The 24,912-nt window shown below is 41.0% G+C and overlaps 1 protein-coding gene across 7 annotated transcripts in view; it reads left to right on the top strand.

The window, feature by feature from the left end:
* EFR3B (EFR3 homolog B) overlaps positions 1-14,261 on the top strand; it is a 141,834-nt gene extending 127,573 nt beyond the window's left edge. For 6 of the 7 annotated variants that reach the window (XM_087929407.1, XM_026715973.2, XM_087929421.1 and 3 more), the window contains 8 exons: positions 3,709-3,840; positions 4,789-4,856; positions 5,284-5,411; positions 7,864-7,955; positions 11,053-11,101; positions 11,394-11,500; positions 13,074-13,123; positions 13,761-14,261. In XM_087929407.1, the coding sequence (XP_087785533.1) occupies positions 3,709-3,840; positions 4,789-4,856; positions 5,284-5,411; positions 7,864-7,955; positions 11,053-11,101; positions 11,394-11,500; positions 13,074-13,123; positions 13,761-13,866 (732 nt within the window). In that variant the 3' untranslated portion in view covers positions 13,867-14,261. The other variant, XM_087929418.1, reaches the window with a different exon arrangement.
* The last annotated feature ends 10,651 nt before the right edge of the window (positions 14,262-24,912 follow it).

The raw sequence follows: 24,912 nt of genomic DNA, 5'->3' as shown, positions 1-24,912 counted from the left end.
GAAGAATCTTCCAACTCACTAGCAGGGAGGATAGAAAGGAACCTCCAAGGAAGACAAGATTATATCTCAGGTGGAAAATCACAAACCAGTTTATAAGGGTCACTGCTAACCTTAGATTTGAAAAGTGACTCTGTTTTGGAGATACCTATGAAATTTATTAGCAATAGGTTAGAAGCCAGTCCTTTCACTAGCAATAGTGAGTGGTGGTGCAGTGGTTAGAATGCAGTATTGCAGCCTAACTCTGCCCACTGTCAGGAGTTCGATCCTAACCGGCTCAAGGTTGACTCAACCTTCCATCTTCTGAGGTCATTAAACGAGGACCCAGATCATTGGGGGCAATATGCTAACATTGTAAACCACTCAGGGAGTGCTGTAAAACACTTTGGAGCAGTATATAAGTGTAAATACTAGTGCTAATAGCGTTAAAAAGCTGTTCCAGAATTTTTAAACAATGAAAACTATTCATCTTCAAATGCTAACCGTGACACTGAGATCAGCAAAACAATTTATATTTCTTTTACAATTTGTTCCTGCCCAGACTTCCCTTAATTTGCCCTAATCAATTGTATTGATTGCAAAAATGCAGCATGTGTTGTAATGGACTTTTGTTGATGTGCTGCAACAAATCCGAGCAAAGAAAATAAGTCCTGATAACTCTGATACATGTTTTGACTGAACATCTTTAAGTATGTTCCTGGAGAAATTGGCATGAATGAATTCTAAATAATGAATTCCCTTCAAAAAATAATGAATTCCCTTCAAAAAAAAAAAAAAAAGGCTTCCCCTGCCAAATACATTGAAACTGCAATTCATGTCCTGGTTTCAGCCTTACACATCTGGAGGGCAAAAAAGGTGGTGAACCTGTGTTTTACAATTTGTTAACTATTATACTTTTTAGCCTATTGGATCTAAAGGTGAAATGCATTTCAGAGGTCATAGGGACACAAATATATTACCTCTCTGCAATTCCTTAAATAAATATGCCTTTTCTTGAGATTTCCCAACAACTTTTTGCCTTTGAATCCAAAGTGGTACACAGTCCTCTCTGACATACAGTATGTTCCAAAATACACTGCAGATCCTTATTACCATCCCCATCTCCTCCTTTTGCACATGGGAGTTTTGGCATGGAAGTCAACTGGTATGGCAGCGTGACAAGTGAATTAGAAATAGAGCAGGCAGCAGCCATGGCTACGGAGGCTTTTGCACAGATATGTCTAGTGCATCAATTGCATCCTTTCCTGGACCAGAAGGCTTTGCTCATGGTCATTCGTGCCTTGGTCAATTCCCATTTGGATTACTGCAGTACACTCTATATGGAGCTACCCTTGAAGACCATCGAGCAACTTCAGCTGGTCCAGCATGAAGCAACACACACAATAATGGCTACCCCTAGTTTTGCCTAAGTAACCCTTTTTGTGCAAGCTACACTGGCTTCCACTTTCTTTCCACAGGCAACTCAAGGTGCTAGGTAGGGTGGCACATTCCTAGGTCCTTCCCCGAAATATTACCATCTGATGGGAATTAAGAAATGTACCTTTTCCGTGGCAGCCCCTAACCTATGGAATACTCTACCCCCTGAGGTTCATCAGGTTTCTATCCTCCTAGCCTTCCATTAGGTTTTGAAGACTTGGCTTTTCTCCTAAGCACTGGGATAAGATTGAATGACTGCACATTAGAAGTTTGACTTGGCACCAGGTTTTTGTTGTTTTTAATATTTCAGTGTGTTTAGTTTTATAGCTTTAATATGGTTTTACATGTGGCTTTAACTTTTGATGGAGAGCCACTCAGAATTGGTTAGAAGATGGGCGGCTATACAAATCTTTTAAATCAATAAATATGTAACTCTCCCATATGCCACACACCCATATTTACTCTTCTTCACATTGTACTTAGACTCCACCTGGTTGTAAGAGATTTATTTATTTAATGCAATTTAATAAAATTTAGAGGCTGCCTGAATCCATATGACTCTGGACGGCGTCCTTTTTTAAAAAAAGTAGGGAAATTTTAAAAAGAAACATCCAATGCATCCAATGTGGGAAGAGGTCAAGTATGTATGTTTTATTTTTTAACCCTTCTTGGATTCATTAGATTCCTTGAAGAAGCAATTTGCAAGAGTTTCTTGCCTGTACTTTATCTAAGGAGTTGGATCTGTTATACAACTCCTGACGATTATTGAAAAATGCTCTTGAATGTTTACAATGTAATTTAATTTGAACCATAAATAAAAAGCATATGAATTTCAAAAAAAGAAAATCTTGATTCATAAATCAGAGTAGTTGGGGCAATTTTGATCTGTTAAAATAAAGTTGAGGAAGGCATTAATCTAATGCATGTTCAGGCTCAATAATGACTGTACCCCAGGGGTGAAATTCAAAAATTTTCCCTATCAGCTCTGTGGCTTAATATAATAGTAATAGCAACCAGGAGCAACCGGGGGGATTTTTTACCAATTCACATCTTCCCTACCACCTCTGCCAAGGTGGGCCAAGGTGGTTGAATTTCACCCCTGTTGTACCCACAGAGCTAGACTTGTAGGGGCCTCAGTCACCCTTCTCTTCTGGGTCTACACACCCTAGCTCCTTAGTGTTGTCATAACTTGTCTACTAGAAGAGGACTCCTTGTGTCCTCCCCCTAATTAATCCTCATGTGTGAGCTAGGGATCCAGAGTCCTTTAGCCTTACTGGAAAGTAAAAACAAAACAAAACAAATGATATATTACAGGAACTCCTTGTTTTGTGACCACAATTGTGACCGGCAGTATAATTAAGCAAAGCAGTCACTATTTGAAACAATGACTGGGCTTATGACCTTACTTCAACTTTCCTTTCCTTTACAGACTTGCAAGGATCATAAATGCAAGGACTGACTGGTCAAAAGGTTACTTTTTCTTTACCAAAATAACTATGAGCAGTCACTAAATGAGGACTACCTGTAATAAAAAAGAAATAGATTTTATAGCACCGCTCCTACCCCTGTGGGTACCTGGGGAACCCGGCCCCTTTGCTTTGAAAGAGAAATCAATCCCATCACAAGCACAAAATCCAGAAGTGGTTTCCAAATGAAAACAAAATTAGATGTGTTCTGTTCTTTAAATAAAGCAATCGGTTTGACCATCTCTACTTTTTTTCTTGCTGTGGAAAATAGTATATATTTCTGTTTGCGCTTACCAAGCTTTATAGACTATCATCATTTATGTTACCAAAATTCACCATACTCTTTCAAATTCTTCAACCTTAAAGGCAAAAAATCTTTTTCTGATAAATTAATTTAAAAAAACGATACCGAAAGAAAGATCAATCCAAATAATAAGTAGAATCAGAATTAAATTTAAATACGCATGTCATATGAAAAGCGGTGTTATGCAATACTTCCATCTAATTTTTATCCATCCTTTCAAAGGTAGCATTTTTCCTAGAACAGATTTTCCTCCATTCTTCTCGGACCCTCCAGGATTTAGGCCAGTTAATTCTGAAGCCATTCCTAATACTCTCTTGGTTTTTTTTTAAAAAAAATGTATTTTTTTTCCTTTCTCTCTGGTGGAATTTGGATGATTATATACCTTCAGGCTCTGATGCTGATACGGATTCCATGTCCAAGATGAGTGAATGTAGACTGAAACTCAAGACGTGTCTGGCTGTCGTTGAATGTGGGGGTTGTTGGCTTGTTTGTCCTTTCACTACAATGCTGCTGTCCTATTGACAGGAACTGGCCCAGGTGAACGAGGATAACCTGCCGTTGTACAGCCGCTGTGCCCTGTATGCCCTTGGAGCTGCCTACCTGAACCTGATCAGCCAACTGACCACTGTGCCTGCCTTTTGCCAGCATATTCATGAGGTCTACCACTTGGCCTTACCTTTGATTTTCTTTCCTTTCTTTACCCATTGTTGTTGTTTTCTACCAGGAAATTTCCTTCAGCTTGGTCCAAATAGATTGGTTGACAATTCTAGGAGTTACTTGGAACACACAGAGTCATAAGAATATGAAGTCACAGCACTCCATACCCTGTAAAAACCAGTGGGATGTTTAGGGAACCCACAAACAGGACTTGCCCAGCCATGTTTGATGAATTAACCTACAGCCTCAAAGTACTCACATGTATGAGAGACATTTCTGGACTAAACCCATCCACCCCAAAGCCTCACTGAACATTTCCTGAAAAGCGTGATTGTCTTTTTTTCTGTATCTCTTCTCAATATATTATGATGCAGAATCATCACACGAAGTGGTTTCCTGTCATTGCATTGCATCATTGCCTATCTCATATGGAAGAAAGATTCTGAAGGACCAACTTTTTATCAACTTTCAGCTAGATGTGATTAAGGACTGGGTATACAGGTGGCTTTATCAACAACTGCCTATTGGAAATTGTTACCAGACTCCCAGATTTGATATCCCGAGAACTCAATTTGCTAACCCAGTAGTACTAATCAAGAGATTCCTGAATAGCAGTGCTCTCCAAATTCTAATTCATTCTGTGCATCTCTTAGTCTTGCACTGGAGCAATGATGGCATCCAGTAATATTTAGACAAACCTTAGAGACTAACGTTGATGACATCAGAAGCAGTTGTACTTGGTGGTTATGTCACAATACCTGCTCATATTTAGCAGGGCCATAGCTCTTGAGCAACCCAGAGCAGGGGAGCTTATTAGTGCTGCCAGACAGAGCATCCAAATATAATACTGATATCTGATCAGATAAAATCTGGTATTTTTTTACAATGGGAACTGACCACACCAAGTTGGTAAAAAAAAAAACAATCTTGCATTTTTCTTCTTTCCAGGTTATAGAGATGAGGAAAAAGGAGGCTCCCTACTTGCTCCCTGAAGGTGTCTTTGTAGAGAAGCCCAGGTATGAGAGCTGTTGTTAGCTTAAAATACGTTGATTATATCCCGACTGTAATTTAGATCAGTGCTTTTCAACCTCAGCTGTTTTAAGATGAAAGGACTTCAGCTTCCAGAGTTGACATGGTGGCTGGGGGGAATTCTGAGAGAGGGTCTGCACCACATCAATAAGATTGAGAAACCTTAGTTTAGATCAGAGGTCTCCAAACTTGGCAACTTTAAGACTTGTGGACTTTAACTCCCAGAATTCCTCAAATAGCTATGCTGGCTTTGAACAAATGGGCTTTTCAACCAGCTTAATTATTCCATCATTTGCCTTCAGCTCTGTTTTTCACATGTGTCCTTCCTTCCCTGGAAACCAATTGCTGCATAATATGGATACCTGGGGAGTCATTGGGACAGTCACATGTTGTTTCTCTTGCTTTGACCCAAAGGCTGTCACGGAACCTGGATCACCTTGGCCCCGAGATCCTGTTCCGGCAGAGCAAGATCAGCGAAGTGCTGGGAGGGAGTGGCTACAATTCAGATAGGCTCAGCACACCTTACATCCCTCAGCTGACAGGTATGAGGGCAATGGGTCATATATTTTGTCTAATCGAGAATTTTATCATTATTTTTAGAGTCAATTTCTGTTTGTGTTTTGGCTTAAAAGTTTTTGAAAGAGCCAAACTGATCTTCATTGTGGTCTTCGTGTTTCATAATGCTGGGCTTTGCACTCAGCATTGTGTTTCATTTATCCCTCTCGACTTTAATGTACTCACTGAAGGAATAGCCTTCTGCTATCTCCAAATCTAAGAGGCCCTGGCATCTTCAGCTACTTGATCTTGATAGGACTGAATCAGAGACAGTTCCTTTCCAGCCAGGCCCACATAACCTCCAAATATTAGAATAGAACCTCAACAGCCTCACTTGGCCAACCTAACATTGGCACATATAATTAATGAAATGTCAGACTGGCATATCATTTCAACCCAGCCAGTCCCTGTACATTTTGAATAAAAGAGAAAGAATTGCCCTGCGGTAACCTGCAAAGGAGGGACCCAGGGAGTGGCCTCTTTCTACCCCCACCCACACCTGTGTGAAGCCCAGAGAACACAACAATGAAGATTGCTTTCTTTCTGTAGCTCTGGTTCTTCAAGAATAAGAACCAGAGTTCTTATAATGAGCTGCGGTGGCACAGTGGTTGGAATGCAGTACTAAAGACTATATCTAATGCCTGCCGGCTGCCTGCAATTTGACAGTTCGAATCCCACCAGGCTCAAGGTCGACTCAGCCTTGCATCCTTCCAAGGTCGGTAAAATGAGGAGCCAGATTGTTGGGGGCAATAGGCTGACTCTGTAAACCGCTTAGAGAGGGCTGTAATGCACTGTGAAGTGGTATATAAGTCTGCTATAATAACAGAATAAGAATATTGGAAGGGACCTTAGAGATCTTCAAGCCTTCTAGATTTCCAGACTAGTCTCCAGGTCTAGAAATCATCTGTGTATTTACACAGCCCACTCTATCAACCACGGCTTCTTGATGGAATTAGTGAGCTGAATTAAATTCCTTGCATTTGCCCAACATCTGCAGAGATGACGAGAGGCTTTTTAGCTAGTACAATAAAACAAAGGTTGTCTTTTCCTGCTTAAGACTTAGAAGCATTCCAGAAAATGTTTTTGAAGGCATAGAATTCAATTAGCGGCCTACTTGAAAAACTGCAGTTAAGGAAAACAAACTCTCCTCCTTCTATATACAGTATAATAGAGCACTTCAGGACTAGCAAAAACCAGAAATAACTTATGCAGACCAGCAATTTTGGATGAATTATGCAATGTGTTCATTTTGCTTCATCCAGTGTTATTTATTGTGCAGCATTTGAGTTGCACAGCAACATTGCTTTATTTTTAACTCTTACATTTACAGGGTACCCATTGCCATTCTTTCTTACCCACATTTAACTGAACATTTGCAATTTTCCTCTTATACTTTTCTAAACCCTGTGGGTCTCTCACCCAAACAGAAAAAAAAGTGAAACAAAGTTGTATGGTCCATCAACCTCAATAACTATGTGTTGTTGCTTTAAAGTGTGATATGTATCTGACTGGGAGGGGCACAGATCTGAGAATAGGCAAGGATTGAAAAGTCATTGTCCCTTTGGATTCATCCAGCACATACTAGTTTAGAAGCACTGTTCATGGTTGCTTTGCATAGTCACACTTGTTCTTATGTAAACATTGGTTCAGATTTGGGGGGAAATAGCCCCAGGGGGTTGTGGTTTTGCCAAAAGATAAGCCATTCTGAAAGCAAGGTATGCTTGAAAACTTCAAGGAAAATTGAGAACTTTGTAATCATAACTAATTCCCTAAAGTAAAGCACATATTTATTAGAAATGCAAAACTATGGCACCTTTCAACAGTCCTCTGAATGGTCTCGGTAATACAAAGAACATGTCACAGTATCTTTGAATTAAAAGATTACAAGCAAAAGGGCTAGGAAATTAAAGCAACATCTCTTTGTCTTGGAAATGCACGTTCCACAATTTAAGTGATAGCAGCCCCTTCACTATAACTATTTTGGCTGCAACTGTAGCCAGTCTCAAAGATAGCAGATCTAGGAAGCTGGATTAAGAGAAATCAGTATGCAACTCCTTGATTGGATTCAAGCAACATGCCAAATTAAGCAAAAATTGGGTTAAATGATTCAACCCATTGAAGGGGATTCATTATCTTAGTATCTTGTGTGAGATGGGCTATTGTGTTGAGTCGTAATATGGTTTGTGCTATTGCATATAGATGTTCAAAGAAACACACCAATTGTGTTTTGTTAACTCCTATTAAGAGTTTCGCATGTTGTAGAAATCCAGCCTCTCTAAGGCAGCATGTGTTTATTTATCAATCACTGTTACAGGACTATTTGAGGAAGGAAACCAGGGCCAAATAATTCCTCTCACTTTATAATTCCCTACAAAATGCTAGACACATAACCTTTCCAGCCGGGAAAGAAAATGATTTTATTTCCCTTTCTCCTTTTAGATGAAGACAGACTGTCTAAGAGGAGGAGTATTGGGGAGACCATCTCCCTACAAGTTGAAGTGGAATCCAGAAATAGCCCCGAGAAAGAAGAGGTATGCCATTCTCAATGGACCCTTTTTTGGCTAGGTTCAGCAAGCATCCATTGGATGAGAAATGAGTGGTTGGGAACTTGTTACCAGTGCTGTGAGGTTCTCTTTGCTTTATTCTGAGCTTCTCTTCCCAACATCATACTTTTTGAGATGTTTTTTTATTTTATATCTACCATGGAGCAGTTTTTTAAGGACCTAACGTCATTATATACTGGTTTATTGGATTAATTTGCCCAAACAATAAGAAATGGAGCACTTTAAAACAGATCATTTGTAGTAGGACCTTGATTGGGAAACTGTTTACTTCATCCCATATATTTGTTTATTGGTTAGTTCTGTTGTGTTCTAGTCTATGCTATGTTGAATTACATTTCCAAGTTCAAATTTTTAAGGCAATATGAATTGCATCCCAGGTACCAAAGGAACATAGACAGTGTTGGTAAATCTCTATTTATTATCTTTGGAAATTCTGGAGAATATAGGATGATTACAAGAGGGACCTATGTTCCTATCTTTGGCAGAGGAGCAACCTGGGAAAACTCTAAAACAGATCATAGTCTATAAGAGATTAAGTCTGTAAGGATCTTGAAAAAAGTGCAGTGTTTACAAGAAATTAACCTGAATATGCATTGCTTATAACAATAAGCATTGTCAATTATAGTTTTTTGTAAAGTAATATTCATAGTGTGAGAACACTGTGGACATAATATAGTATATCTTGAGTTCATTTCTTTGCTCAAATATTGTATTGCTCATCAGGGCTTCCACTACTCTTATAGTATTCTTCATAGTTTCATTAATAACTTGCTTAGTTTGTAGATTAGTGAAAACTTGGTGGAATGCCTGATATTTCAGAAGACAGAAACAACATTCAAAATTATTTAAAAAGGCTAAGGAAGAGAATTGAATAAAATTTAATTGATAAACACACAGAATTTTTCACTTCCTTAAGGAAAGAATGCACTCAAACTCAAATGCACAAGTGGATTCAGGTGGACATTCTAAGAGGTTGCACAAAAGTCAAAATGAGCATTGCCATGTATCATGACGCCCTCCATGCCTTTTGTGTATGTATGCCATATTACTGCACATTCATAAAGGCAGATCTTATCTTGTAACATCACAACACTTGTTTTGTCATCCCGATGAAACTATTGGATTTTACATAAATCTAGTATAGTAATATTATATGGTAAAGGGATCTGGATATTACAGTTGACCACAAGTTGAATTTGAATCAGCACTGTGATGTGCCTGTTGAAAAGGCTTTTGAAACAGCAGTGTGATGTGCTATTGAATTACACTTCATTAACTACAGTGTCCTTTTTAAATCATAGGAAGAAAGTTCCACTGTATTCTTCATTATTTCAACCCAATGTTGAGTACCCTTCCCCTTTCTGAATGACATGTTTTAAGAAATATTCAGAAACAACTAGTACAATTACAGAGGAAGTAGTAAGGAATAACAGAATAATAGCGGTGGAATGGGTCTTGAAAGTCTTCTAGTCTAACGCCCAGCTCAAGCAGGAAACACTATGATTTCAGGCAAATGGTGTCCAGTTTCTTCTTTAAAATCTCCAGTATTGGAACATCCACAACTTCTGGAGGCAAGTTGTTCCACTGATCGATTGTTCTAATTGTCAGGAAATTTCTCCCTAGTTGTAGGTTGGTTCTCTCCTTGATTAAGATCCATCCATTGCTTCTTGTTCTGTCTTTGGAAACCAGGTTGACCCCCCTCTTCTGACCAGCCCCTTCAACCACTACTATTATATCACCGCTAGTCCTTCTTTTCATTAAACTAGACATACCCAATTCCTGCAACTGTTCTTCATATGTTGTAGTCTCCAGTGCCCTGATTATCTTTGTGGATGATTAATCCAGAAGAATCAGAGTCCTGGAAATGCTTTCAATGAGGTGCTGAGGGAAATGGTTATATGTATCCTTGAGAAAAATGACAGTGGGAAGATGCACTAACTTTGTTCAACTATGGATATCACACTAAAGGCCAAGATCATTCTCTATTATCCCAGAATGCAGAATATGGAATAAACATTTTAATTTAGAGAAAGATAGATTCCAGTTGAATAGTAGAGAAAAATCCTGGTGGTAGAAGGAATTGATCAGTGGAATCAGTTCTCCAAAGAGATGATGAGCACCAGTTGTTGAAGGTGTTCATATAGAAACTGAATACCCTGCTGTGGATGCTTTAATTAGGATTCTTGCACAGATAACAAATTGGGCTGAATGGTCTAAATGGCTTTTTCAATTCTGTGATTTGATGGAAAGTTAATCTAAGTGAAAATCCATATTTATAGTAGCAATAAATCAGGGGTCTGGCAGCACCTTTTCTGACTCACAGATTTTAATAAAAGGCATAAGTGTTTATGAGTTGCAACTCATTTCATCAGATGCAGAAAGGTGCTGCCACATTGCTTTTGATTTTATGGTAGGTCGAAGATAAGAACTTTTCATTCAAGATAACGCTCAATGATTTTTTTTTCCTTCCTTCAAACTGGTCAGAAGCCCACTCTGGGTAATTATGAAATGCCATATGTTTTTTATTCTGGCATGTAAAAATGAGGGTAATATACTTTCACATTATTGATCTTGTGCTTCTCCCTCTGTTTTTGTTCTGAATCTGTCATACTTCTTTGTTCTTAGCTACAAGACAGTACATAGAAGTATGAGAACAAATCTTTTAAAACAAAGGCTTTTCGTTCATTAAACAAACCTCCATAGTACAATTTAAGACAAGAAAATAATGGACTGCTTACCAAATCCTAACCAAATGTATGAAGCAGGGATTCCCTAATAAGATAGCTGAGTGTCTCCAATGCCTTGGGCCACCTAGAAGTTTGGCATGCAGCAAAGAGGAGTGTTTGGGGCAAGTGGCCGAATTGTTTAGAAGAGAGGTTTAGCTAGAGGGGTGGAAAGCAGACAAGAATATGGAAAAGGGGATTTATCATTTGTTTATATTCTTAGGGTAATATACAGATGATTCATTTGATGAGGTAGTTCTATCAGATTTTAACATACCTAATTTCTAACATACTCTTTCTCTACCATTGCCTGTTGTGTTCTTCCCATCAATCCCCCAAAGAGAGCACCAGCTGAAGAGATCACTTATGAAACCCTCAAGAAAGCAATTGGTAAGTCTCTTTATGGCAGTCTCTGCATACTATTTCTGCTAAAACTAGATTGACTGGGGGGGGGGGGGATTTTGAAAATCTCTAATCTAACTAACGCCTTCCATCCTTCTCCTATTCTATATAAGCTTCCCAGAATAATAGCACGGCAATTTGAACCAGCTGGAGGAATCTTTAAAAATTAAGACAAATTCTGCTTTCAGCCTAAGCGAGGAAGCTGAACTCAAGTTCGTAAATGGGCAGGATTTTAATCCTACTCCTCCCCAATCATTAATTTACCTTGCTTTCTTGTTAGTCGACAGCGTAGCTGTAGAAGAACAAGAGAGGGAAAGGAGACGGCAGGTGGTTGAAAAATTCCAGAAAGCTCCTTTTGAAGAAATTGCAGCTCATTGTGGGGCCCGAGTAAGTATCAGGTTTTCCTGTTGTGTCCCTTCTCTCCTGCTCTGCCTGCCTACATTGTTTCCCTTGGTTCACATAATTTGATGAACAGAGGAAGCTGCTAACACCAGATCAGACACTTAATCCTTGTACGGAGGATAGAATATCTTGAAAATAAATAGGAGATTGAATAATGAAATCATGCCACATGGCAATAGAAGAGAAGTGTGTTTCATTTGTGCTTCTTTATGTGTTGATTCAGCTTTATAAAAGCTAAATAAGATTATTTTTCTTATTTTGCTTGCTTGGTCAGATCAGTAACAATGTTTTACAGGTCATGTCCCGAAGTGAAACATCTTCACGTTTCCTCAATCATGAAGTCACCTCAGTCCCATTATAGTCCACTGCTAAGACAAGCTGAAATAGTTTTAGGTATTCTAGAATGGAAGTGGTTTTTTTTGTGCTAGGTTAGCATAGACAATCTATGCCAGTGGTATCACACTAGAGGCTCACAGGCAGGATGCATCACGCATGGGCCACACTCACTCAAGGGGGAAAAACGTAGTGATATGTCACTTGATGTCTTTGTGTGTGTACCCAGAGGAGTGTGAATTGGCCAATAGGTCCTGAGCAAATTCCAGCTTCTGATCAAGCTGCATTGTTGATAAATGTGCTGGATTTTGTCTAGGGAGACAAAAGAAGTCAGAAAATGAAGTCATAACAAGCAGGCAACTTGTCGAACCCCATTGTTAGAATGGGGGAATCCCATAGTTCAGTGTTAACTCTTTTGCATTGATTATGTAGAGCAACTAAACTGTAATCCCTGGCAATGCAGCATTTTTCTCTACAGCTAATTGGATGGGGGTTATGATGGCCAAGAACCACACATCATTTTGAGGAGGTGAAGAGGCACAAAGCAGATGATTTTGCCATAAAAGTGGCTTGTGGACCTGTGTTGAGAGAAAAAAGGGGAGAAAAATATCTTGCTGTCTGGCACCCAAAAGAGCTGCTGCCTTTCCAGATAGATTCTTAGCCAGAGACATTAAGTGTCTGATCTGGTGTTAGCAGCTTCCTCTGTTCATCAAATTAGTGTTAAGGTCAAGATGTTGGTTAAATAAACATTTTATTCTTCATGGGATCTGATGTGCTCAGCGCAGCCAAGATTTTGAGTTGCAGTTCTCAGGAATGTTTGTGGAGATCCTTTTTTCCATACTCAAACTGGAAGGTATATGAGTATCTTTAACTTGCAACTTTTTTAATTGCCCATGTTGTTGATCATAACAATGGATTGTTATTTTGGTGCCATAAATCACCACTATCCTAAAAGTTACAATGCCTAAGATGAATAAAATAAAAGATTTCTCCAAAATGCTCCTACTTAGTCTGAAATAGGATACCACCAGTGCCACTGGAATTGCAGAGCTACTCGTGAAAAGGGATCCACTCTAGGTTGGGGGGTGCAATTGTATTTAATTTAATTTATTTTGTTATAGTGCCATAAAAAAATAAGTAAAACTTGATGCAAACTCTTATGAAAAAAAACCCTTTGTTTTTCCACCTGGCAGTACTTAAAACCAATGTGATATTCTTATTGCAGGCAACTCTACTACAAAGCAAGCTCAACCAGATTTTTGAGATCACAATACGGTAAGGGAAGGTGACGCAACTTTCTTTTTAGGGATATCCAGGCAGCAGATTGTTAGGAGAAATAGCAGTGTTAGTGGTTCGTAAAGACAGCAAGATTGGCAATAAAGGACCTGAATAGATCTGAAGTAAGGAAGGATCCTTTAGATCACTCTGTAGGAGTCCTCTTGAACCAATTGGCTTCTTCCTAAAGAACACTTGTCTTTTATGGGATCCTACAGCAACTAAGTAGCTCAAGGAAAATTTCTTCTTTTTTTTTTTGCTCTTTGTAGCTTCTAGTAGCAATGAGTTCCACCAAGTACTCAAGCTTCTGCAAATAAGCATTAGTTCCCCAAAGGTTTTTTCATTGTAGAGATCACAGCCCCAAGAAGCCAACTTTTCAGACTTTTCCCTTGACCAGCAGGTTGGTATGGTTCATAATCTATGTGGATTATAGATAGGAAAGCTTTCCTCAAATAATTATTTACTGCTCTTGCTGCTTGCTCTTCCTTCCCAGTTGGCGGAACAAAGTTTCCCACCTTATCCTGTAGTTTAGTTTTTGGGACAGTTGCTGTTTTCTTTTTCTTGCGCTCTTAGATGTTTTGTGCCTGACTGTCCCTACACACTTGTTGTCCTGTCTTCCTGTCTCCTTCCATTGCAGACCCCCTCCTAGTCCCTCTGGAACCATCACAGCTGCTTATGGCCAGCCTCAGAGCCACTCCATCCCGGTGTATGAGATGAAGTTCCCGGATCTGTGTGTCTACTGAGGGCCAGACTGCATGCCAAGACGAAGCTGAGCAACAGATCCTCCTGGGCCATGCTGAATGCTATCATGCTGCCTTTGTGAGCTGCAGGGAGCTCCTGGGGCCAGGGAGCCACCATTCAACATCCCTTTCAAGCAAGAGGGTTGGATACTTCCCTTAGAGTCCACTCACTTGTACTTGGTTTCTCTCCCTTCTTTGTGCTCAACCTTTATTCAGTCATGGCAAAAGCCACAAAGTGCATCCCCAGAGCTTTTTATAGACTGTGGGAAAAGGTGGCAATTTCTTTTGCTTCCTTTTTCTAGAAGCTGTTTTAATAGTGTTGAAGAATTGAATGTTTCCTCTCTCTGGTAAAAGCGTGTGTTGATAATCCATTACATAAAATGAATTTATTCTCTGTGGGTCTGTCTCATTTATATGTGTGCTTCCTTGTTCAGAGTAATTCCCCTGGACTTTTTTCATTTCCTCTTCTTTCCTCTCCTCATAACTGAAATTTTACACTTCATTTCAAATGTTCTAATGAAAGCAAGGGCAATTTTTGCTGCCCAGGTGTGTACTTAATCTTTTGGAGAACCTGCTGGTACAAGGCCATGCCGCATTGGTAGACGTGAGATGTATTCTTTTAGCAACATTAAGAGTATTTAGTGCTCTTCTTCCATTAACATGTGTCAAACCTCATAATGGCAGGAAGGGTTTTGAGCAAGGTAGAGGAGTTTTTTAAATAAACCAAGATGATAGTTGCAATAGACGTACGGCTCCTTTTCTTAAACCCATCATCCTTTTTACAGCTGCACTCCTGCAGGTTCCATCCTGACTATTTGTTGAAGTTCCACATGCTATTTAATGGAGGGAAGCAGGATTGAGGGCCTGCATACAATCGTGGGACCTCTAGTTGCCCTTTTCTAATTTTTAAAATGTGCAGAAAACTGTTCCACTCTAATGAAAAAGAAAACACTGACGCATATTGTTTGGGAGGAACAAAGAGAAAGCAAACCACAGGGAGGAGCTGCAGGAAATGTGCTGCTCGTTAAATGTTCAGCTTTGGCAAAAAATATCAACTTTTTAAAACTATAGGAGGCTTTTTTTTTTTTTTTTTGCTGCAAAGATGATCATCCATATGGAGAAAAATGTTCCTTCCAGTCTTGTGGTTTCTCTGAAGGAGTAGAAGTTGCAGATGACCAGGAATTATTGCCCTGTTAACGGGAATGTATTCCTAACCAAGATTACACAAAAACTGTGAAATCTATATTGTGATGTTTCATATTAGTATTGCAAGTACAGACAGCAGAATTTGCATCACAACATTATAATCCATATTTCACTGCTTGTTTCCATGCCCTCTCCTGCAGTCCCCTATAGTCCTGATTCCAAGTTAGCTTTACCTGCCTGCTATGATATTTGCACACAGTAAATCTGCCTGGCTGCCACAGTGGTTAGAGTGCAGTACTGCAAGCTATTTCTGCTGCAGCCAGCTGCCTACAATTTGGCAGTTCAAATCCCACCAGGCTTAAGGTTGACTCAGCCTTCCATCTTTCTGAGGTGGGTAAAATGAGGACCCAAATTGTTGGGGGCAATATGCTGAATCTGTAAACTGCTTAGAGAGGGCTGTAAAATACTATAAAGCAGTATATAAGTCTATTGCTGTTATAATGTCACTCTGTTCATTCTGTGACCAAAAGCCTGGAGGTTCCCTCAGAGATAAAGATAAAGAAAAGTGAATTTTTAGATCCTCAGGAAATATTTTCCATCCCTTGAAAAGTTATTTCTTGGTCTGAAACATCAAAGCAATTTGGTACAAACTTGCCAGATTTCCTATAATAACAATTTCAATTTCAAATACAGAAATGTAAATTGAGCTTGTGCCAAAATGTAATGATGGAATCCAATAATAATGCCCATACACAAGTTCCCAGGTCAATTCTTGACTGTTACCATCTATAAAAAGTTTGTGTTCTGCTTAAGATTTTAGAGCAATCATTTCCTAGAAGGCTCTCTTCTAATCTCTCTAGTTTTTCCAGAATACCAGCCAAATTTACCCTTACAGATTTTGGGGGGGCTGCTAGGCTGTAAATAGCCATCATTTTTATTTACTAAAAAAGCCCATAAGTTTTTCCTGAGTTAGAAGAACTTATGTAGATAAAGAACATATAGAAGATGGTGCTATTTGTTGCAACATGGCAGTTTCTTCTTCAGTCATCTGGTTTTAATTGACTATCTTAAAAACAAGAAAAAGTGGCCTGTTGCCATGTTTGAGATAAATTCCAAATTCCATCAGCCTCAGCCATCACGTCCAGTGATGTGGAAATCCTACCTTAAAAATATAAGGAAAGGATGTATTTGTAGACTGAAGACAAAATCTGGACCAGGGGCAGTCTTTCATCTATAGTTCTGCAGACTAAGCATAAAACTCATTTAAACAAGCAGGTTAGAAATGATAAAAAACATATCCTACTAAATTATAGCTCCCCACAACCCTAAGCCAGCAGGTCAGTGGTGAAGGATGTCATAACATCCAAAGGACTAGATGTTTCTTATCCTAAGACTAAGAAGTTTTCAGGATCAGCCTTTTATAATTGTAATATTGGGCGATATACTGTGGGGATTCAGTTAATTGTGAAATAGCATTAAAATATGTTGCTGTTATGGAGCTATGGATCTGCTTCAGTAGCCATCACATCGACTATGGAAGATTTCTATGTGACTATTTGCCATGGTTGCACCTGGAAAAGTGACAACAGCTAGTAAAGTTACCCAGTTCACCGCTTCATTAACCAGGGTATATTAACCCTTTTAGCTAAGCCAGGTCAAGAGTAGGCACTGCAAGGACTACTGTATGCTACTTCATTGTTATAGGGTTGCTTGATTATTGATGCTGGTCTGATGTTAATCCCTTCTTCATCTGGGTGTTGGTTGCTGGAGAGGATACATTCTGGCCTTTTTGTTTTGTTTTTAGCTTTTTTAATTGTCTCTTGAATGATGTGTAAATATGGCTTATTTTATGTGCTTATTGATAGATGATTTATCTGAATACCAAACCTTTAGGAATTCCCTAGTGTGTGTTTGTTTTGGTCTAGGGTGCTCACATTTTCCCAGACTAATTAAGGACACACTGAGAAAACAACACACACACACCCCCAACAACACTGGCTATAAACTGTGAGCAAATCCCATACTTGCACAGGTGGTACCACTTCGTTGGGTAATAAAACATTGGCAATCAACCAGCGAAGACTCCATACTTTACTTACATATATTGCCAAATAAATATTGTAGATAAGTCACATTCAATTCTCAGTCTCTCAGATAACTGTTAGAAATCAAGTGATCTAAAAGGTGCTGATCCCTTGGTTATCCCAAACATTCCAGTGAAACATCTTTCATACTATATTTTCAAATTTGGGTTATCCCACAGTTTCTCATGTGATTCAGAAATGAAATGTAACCTTACAAATAAGCAAGAATGCCTACTACTTTTTAAAGTTTAAAACAAAGATCCCAGTTTAGTACACCTGGGCCCTAAGCTTGTCAAGGTTTCAGAAGTGTTACACATTCATTCTCCAAAAAGGCCCAATGAGGGGAATAATCATAAAACAACTGGTTCAAAAAATGTTAAAATGAAGACCCAATGATATCGTTGAAAAACTAGCATGTTAAAACCTGCATCATCATGTAATAACCTCAGTTTGGCCAAGGATATTCAAAGGTCCTGCAATAAAGGTTTTCTCATTAACTTATCTATTACATAGATAACTAATAGGAATTAATATTGAAATCCCTCTTAGCATATACATTAATCTTAAAAGTAATGTTCATTCTGATAATACTGATATTCAGGGGTGGGATTCAATTTTTTTAACAACCGGTTCTGTGGGTATGGCTTAGTTCGTGGACGTGGCTTGGTGGTCATGTTATTGGCTGGTCATAGCCAACTCAATATCACTCACATCGAGGCACCATCTCCTTGCCTGGCCTCATGACTGTGGGGAAGCTGCAACAGTCATAAGTGTGAAAAACGGTCATGTCACTTTTTTCAGTGCCATTGTAACTTTGAATGGTCACTCCACACAAGCAAAGTACTAGCAAAGTAGGGAAGAAAAACTCCAGAGAAGTTCCAGAGACAGGAAGTCTAGTCCTGCCAAGAATGTAATAAGGGTTAACAGAGTGGCATTTTCTGTAAGCAACACCAGAATGTTTCTTTCCTGCCTTACAGGGTTAGGCCAGTAATTTCTTCTAACAACCGGTTCTCCAAACGGCTTAGAATGTTAACAACCAGTTCAAACAAATAGGTGCGAACTGGTAGAATCCCACCCCTGCTGATATTACCAGAAGATTTAATGGGGAATTCAACCATTGAGCAATTTATACTGCTGAATAAATAATTGAAATCTGCTATCCACTGAAATTGCATTTATATATTTAGGCATATTTAATTCCCAACCATTTGTTGAGATATAGCCCACTGCTTCAAGGTAAAGTATGACTCTGCACTAGGAACAGGTGGAACATTTCCAAGTTAGATAATATTTCATTCTGTTTTTATGGTAGATCCTAGAAAGCTTGAAATAGCATAGATTTTGTAATTGTGGTATTTAAGGTACACACTATGCATTTTATATGGTGGAGCAGATTGCATTAGATATTAGCTGAAGCTGTTTCACTGTTGATCTTCCCAAAGGTCATTTATAGATAAGGACAGAGTTTGTTTATTTTTGAATAAAGTTATCTGGGTGCTCTTTTCAAATAAATATTAAATATTAAGAGAGTAAAGCTTAAAAATATTTAAAGCATGAGATTCAAGGAAAAAGAAAACGAAATATGATCCTTCCTGAATGGCCACACTACTTAGTTTATCTGTATGGAAGATTTAATGTTACTGTCCTAGGTCTTGTATTTTATTTCCTTGGGGGCACCAAATCTTATGTCTAGATACCTACCAGCCTAAAAAACCTTCATCTAAATATTTTGCCATAATATTTACAGTTACAGTTACTCAAAATTCTTTATTGTTTTAAATGCAATTCAGAGATTAAGACGGTAGAGTTCTGTTGTTGTTTTTTCCTCTTACTGGAGTAAAATAACATTTGCAACTGAGTCAGGAATCAGGAATGTCTTCTGTGCAGTGGTGGGATTTTAAAAAATTTACTACGGTTCTGTGGACATCGCTTGGTGAGCATGTCTTGGTGGCAGGGGAAGGATACTGTAAAATCTCCATTCCCTCTCCACCTCACTAACCTGCTCTCCAGCTCTGTTCTCCTGTGCAGAGCAACAAAAGAAGACCCAGCCAATCAGCTGGGATTCGGGAGGCAGACAATAGATGGGGGCAGGGGCAGTCAGAGATGGTATTTGCCAGTCCTCCAAACTACTCAAAATTTCCGCTACCAGTTCTCCAGAACTGGTCAGAACCTGCTGAATACCACCTGTTTCTGTGTGAATTTCACTTCTGCTTGAGTTTGTTCCTATCTTTCAGCAAGCTGCTGCTTCATTTTGCTAACCTGGAGGAACACATGAGAAATCTTCCAGTGATGGTATTCTACTGGTTCGACCCGGTTCTGCCGAGCCGGTAGTGCCGATGAGCAGTGGAGACCGAACCGGTTCCTTCCACAGTTCTGCTGTTGGGCCCACCCACCCGTCTGGGCTCCCATACTCACCTTTATCCCCTGCTTTTGAAGCACAGCTGCTTTGCAAGGCACAGCAGAGTGTTGCGCGGCAGCTGCTGAAGCAACCGAGAGAGTGCAGGCTTGCAGGAGGTGAGTTGGAACACCTCTGCATCTGCACAAAGTGCATGTTTGGTGCAGGCACGCACGCAAAGTGCGTGCACACATATAAAGCGTGCTCACCAAACCATGCCTACCAAACCAGTGGTAAAAATTTTTGAATCCCACCACTGGAGCCTTCCCTAGAAAATAAAGAGTATCTTTCTGCACATGAACATTTGACTTGACAAAGAACTGCCAAATTTCACTTTAAAAAGGACAGCCAACTTGACCGCTACACCTTACCAACTTAGCTAACCTGAAAATACACTGCTCAAAAAAAAAATAAAGGGAACACTTAAACAACACACTGTAATTCCAAGTCAATCACACTTCTGTGAAATCAAGCTGTCCACTTAGGTAGCAACACTGATTGACAATCAATTTCACATGCTGTTGTGCAAATGGAATAGACAACAGGTGGAAAGCAGAGGCAGTTAGCGAGACATCCCCAATAAAGGAGTGGTTCTACATGTGGTAACCACAGACCACTTCTCAGTTCCTATGCTTTCTGGCTGATGGTTTGGTCACTTTTGAATGCTGGCAGTGCTTTCACTCTAGTGGTAGCATGAGACAGAGTCTACAACCCACACAAGTGGCTCAGGTAGTGCAGCTCATCCAGGATGGCACATCAATGCGAGCTGTGGCAAGAACGTTTGCTGTGTCTGTCAGCGTAGTGTCCAGAGCATGGAGGCACTACCAGGAGACAGGCCAGTACATCAGGAGACATGGAGGAGGCCGTAGGAGGGCAACAACCCAGCATCAGGACCGCTACCTCTGCCTTTGTGCAAGGAGGGACAGGAGGAGCACTGCCAGAGCCCTGCAAAATGACCTCCAGCAGGCCACAAGTGTGCATGTGGCTGCTCAAATGGTCAGAAACAGACTCCATGAGGGTGGTATGAGGGCCCAACGTCCACAGGTGGGGGTTATGCTTACAGCCCAACACCATGCAGGACGTTTGGCATTTGCCAAAGAACACCAATATTGGCAAATTTACCACTGGTGCTCTGTGCTCTTCACAGATGAAAGCAGGTTCACACTGAGCACATGTGACAGATGTGACAGGGTCTGGAGACACCGTGGAGAATGTTCTGCTGCCTGCAACATCCTCCAGCATGACCGGTTTGGCAGTGGGTCAGTAATGGTATGGGGTGGCATTTCTTTAGGGGGCCGCACAGCCCTCCGTGTACTTGCCAGTGGTAGCCTGACTGCCATTAGGTACCGAGATTAGATCCTCAGACCCCTTGTGAGACCATATGCTGGTGCGGTTGGCCCTGGATTCCTCCTAATGCATGACAATGCTAGACCTCATGTGGCTGGAGTGTGTCAGCAGTTCCTGCAAGACGAAGGCATTGATGCTATGGACTGGCCTGCCCGTTCCTCAGACCTGAATCCAATTGAGCACATCTGGGACATCATGTCTTGCTCCATCCACCAACGCCATGTAGCACCACAGACTGTCCAGGAGTTGGGGGATGCTTTAGCCCAGGTGTGGGAGGAGATCCCTTAGGAGACCATCTGCCACCTCATCAGGAGCATGCCCAGGCATTGTAGGGAGGTCATACAGGCACTTGGAGGCCACACACACTACTGAGCCTCATTTTGACTTGTTTTAAGGACATTACATCAAAGTTGGATCTGCCTGTAGTGTTTTTTTCCACTTTAATTTTGAGTGTAACTCCAAATCCAGACCTCCGTGGGTTGCTAAATTTGATTTCCATTGATAATTTTTGTGTGATTTTGTTGTCAGCACATTCAACTATGTAATGAACAAAGTATTTAATAAGAATATTTCATTCATTCAGATCTAGGATGTCTTATTTTTGTGTTCCCTTTATTTTTTTGAACAGTGTCATTACAGTGGCATCATACTTAGTTAATACTTGGATGAGAGACTACAGGAAGACTCAGGTTTAGGCTGGACTGGGGAATCAAAAAAAAAAACCCGATGGAAGAAGACAGCAGTGACAACCACTTTCTTATTACTGCCACAGCTACAAAGATGTGTTTAGGTAATCAATCAGAAGTCAAACCTGACTCAAGGGAGTCCTCTCTTTGCAAAGTCAGTACATGCCTCCATTTCTTGTAGCATTGTAGCATTCATTTAAGACAGGCTTAACAATATTTCTGGACCATCAAGCTGTTGGTCTTTTGCTGGGACACCAGGGGTGGGTTTCTACCAGTTCTGTACACCTCTGTCGAACTGGTTGCTCCAAAGAGCAGCAGACATAGAACCGGTTCTATGTCTGCTGCTGTTTTGGCCCACTTGCACACAGCGCTGCTCAGCTGTCGGGGCAGCTCAGCGGATTGTAAATTGCACTCGTGTGATGCTAATGGACAGAACCGGTAATTACACCAGTCGGATCCCATCCCTGTGGGACACTAATGGCTTCCAAAGGAGGGTCAAAATAACCATTTACCAGAAAGTACACTAATGAGGTTGCTACCCAGAGGTGATATTCAGCAGGTTCTGACCAGTTCTGGAGAACTGGTAGCTGAAATTTTGAGTAGTTCAGAGTACCAGCAAATATCACCAACCCCCATCTATTCTCTGCCTCCTGAATCCCAGCTGATCATCTGGGTCTTCTTTTGTTGCTCTGCACAGGAGAAAGCAGGTTAGTGGGGTGGGGAGGGAAGGGAGATTTTACAGTATCCTTTCCCTGCCACACCCACAGAACCAGTAGTAAAAAATTTTGAATCCCACCACTGAAGTTAGCATAATTTTCCAAGCTTTCCTGGTTGCTCCTCTGCTATTCCATGTTATCTTAGAAAAGTGGTCGCCAACTGGTGGGCTGCAGCCCACTGGTGGTCCGTGGGAAAATTTTGGTGGTCTGCAAAGAAATGTCACCCTCAAAACACCCTCCAAAGCAATTAATCCAGGCTGCCTGGGAACACAAGGCTTGCCACCCACCTGGCCCACGGGAACACAAGGCTTGCATTGCTTGCATTGTGAACAACGTGAGGTAGTGAGGGAAGGGGAGAAGGGGGGAGGGGGGGAACTTTCCCCATGCCTCGCCTGGCCACTGGGCTGCTTCTTTCCACTTCTGCTTTTAGCTGCATGCAAGGAAAGCAGCAAAAGTCTTTCTTTCTCTCCCCCAAACTCCACCAGAAATGAGTTTTTGGGACCCTGCAAGGCATCCTGCTCCAAGAGGCTGCGCCGGCAAATATTCATTTCTGGCAGAGTTTGGGGGAGAAAAAGAAAGACTTCTGCTGTTTCTGTTGCTTTCCTTGCATGAAGCCAAAAGTCTCTCTCTCTTCCCCCCCCTCCCTCCCCCTGAGAACGGAGCTGGAGACGGTATCCTGCGATCCCAAATAATGATCAATTGGTAGGAAAATGGGGTGGAGAATTTTTCTGCCATACCAGAAGCCAGCAAGGAAATGGCAGAAAAGAGGAAGGATTGAGCCCTAAAGAAAAGGGGAGGAGAAAAGACACCAAAGTGTGGGGGGAATGACTCCCCAGGGAAGAAGGCAACTTGGAATGGCAGAGAGAGAGCTGGTAAGCCCAGCTTTTACCAGCAGCTGTCCGCAAGGGGCGAGGCGACGGAATAAGGAAAAACAACCGTGCAAAGCACCCAGGCAGTGTGTCACAGCTGCTGGACAGGTGGGCAAATTCCTACCCTCTGCCACTGCTGCTGCTTCTTCATTCTTGCTTCCAGAGAGCGCCGCCACCACTGTTGAGCAGCCCAGTGCTCGCTCCGCCGCTGAGCCTGGATTGATCTGGTCACATACACACACGCTCTACCTCTCAGCCCAAGTTAGGGATCCTCTCCAAATGCCTACCCCTGCGTCAACAAAGAAGGCATGGCTAGTTCAGCTGGAGACACTGCTTCATTGCTTTTTCCTCCCTCTTTCTTTCTCCACTCCAGTTTCACTTTCCTGGGAACTCAGGCGTGGCTTCGGTTGCAAGCCTGGTAGTTGTATGTATCCGGAGAACATGTCCTCCTCCTCCTCCCTAAATCTGAAAAGGCAGGGGTTCTGAGCTGGTAAAATCGGTGTTTAAGTGAAGTTCAGAAATTTGACTATATCGACCATCATTCAGACCAAGGGTCTCCAACCTTGGCAACTTTAAGCCTGGCGGACTTCAACTCCCAGAACTCCCCAGCCAGCTTTATTAGTGGTCCATGAGATTTAAAATTATGAGTTTAGTGGTCCCTGAGGTCCAAAAGGCTGACGACCCCTGTCTTAGAATACTTCACATCGTCATTTCCATTGCCCAAAACTTCAAAAGCAAGTGAATTTGAAAATGAATCATGCTTGTCTTCACCTCCGCTGACATCATATTGAGAATAAAGAGTGTAATTGAAGTCTCACTCCTTTTTCTTATATGTTAAAAAGATATGGTTTTGACTGTGTGGTTGTGGTCATCATCATAACTTGTATAACACACAAACATACATGACACTCCTCAGAAGCCCCTGCAATATATCAAGCTTCCTGATAAATGCAGGCCAGCCTGCAGGTGCTCATTTAAAAAAATATATATTTATTAAATCTATCTGTCATTCATCTCACTGTCTAAGGAATTCTGGGTGGCTTATAGAATAATAAAAATATTAATACAAAAACAAACAAAACAGACTAAAAGCCAAGTGTGTAAATCAGGGGTCTCCAACCTTGGTGACTTTAAGCCTGGTGGACTTCAACTCCCAGAATTCTGGGAGTTGAAGTCCACCAGGCTTAAAGTCACCAAGGTTGGAGACCCCTGGTGTAAATAGTATTGGAATCATCTCTCTTCCCCAGACCTGAATCCAATTGAGCACATCTGGGACATCATGTCTCGCTCCATCCACCAACGCCACATTGCACCACAGACTGTCCAGGAGTTGGGGGATGCTTTAGCCCAGGTGTGGGAGGAGATCCCTCAGGAGACCATCTGCCACCTCATCAGGAGCATGCCCAGGCATTGTAGGGAGGTCATACAGGCACGTGGAGGCCACACACACTACTGAGCCTCATTTTGACTTGTTTTAAGGACATTACATCAAAGTTGGATCAGCCTGTAGTGTTTTTTTCCACTTTAAGGGTTAGGGTTAGGGTTAGGATAAGTGGCCACAGGTCATAGCGTCAACTTCAATGGCACCAAAATCCTAGCCACTATAGAAAACCCCAGCCACAGAATTATCAGAGAAGCCATAGAGATTGATAAAAGACCTGAAAGCATGAATAGAAGAGATGATTCCACCAGACTGTCAATCATTTGGAAGCCTGCACTCACAAACAAAAAAATCTCCACACCACTAACCAGGCAAGCACCTGTGCACAAACAGATCCCCCCTGATACCTCCAGCTCAAACACACC

This window comes from Pseudonaja textilis, chromosome 1, assembly GCF_049901715.1.
Source record: "Pseudonaja textilis isolate UNSWEBS1 chromosome 1, rPseTex1.2, whole genome shotgun sequence".
NCBI classification, from domain to species: Eukaryota; Metazoa; Chordata; class Lepidosauria; order Squamata; family Elapidae; genus Pseudonaja; species Pseudonaja textilis.
Note: the sequence above shows the minus strand (reverse complement) of the source record. Positions and strands in the feature narration are given on the sequence as shown.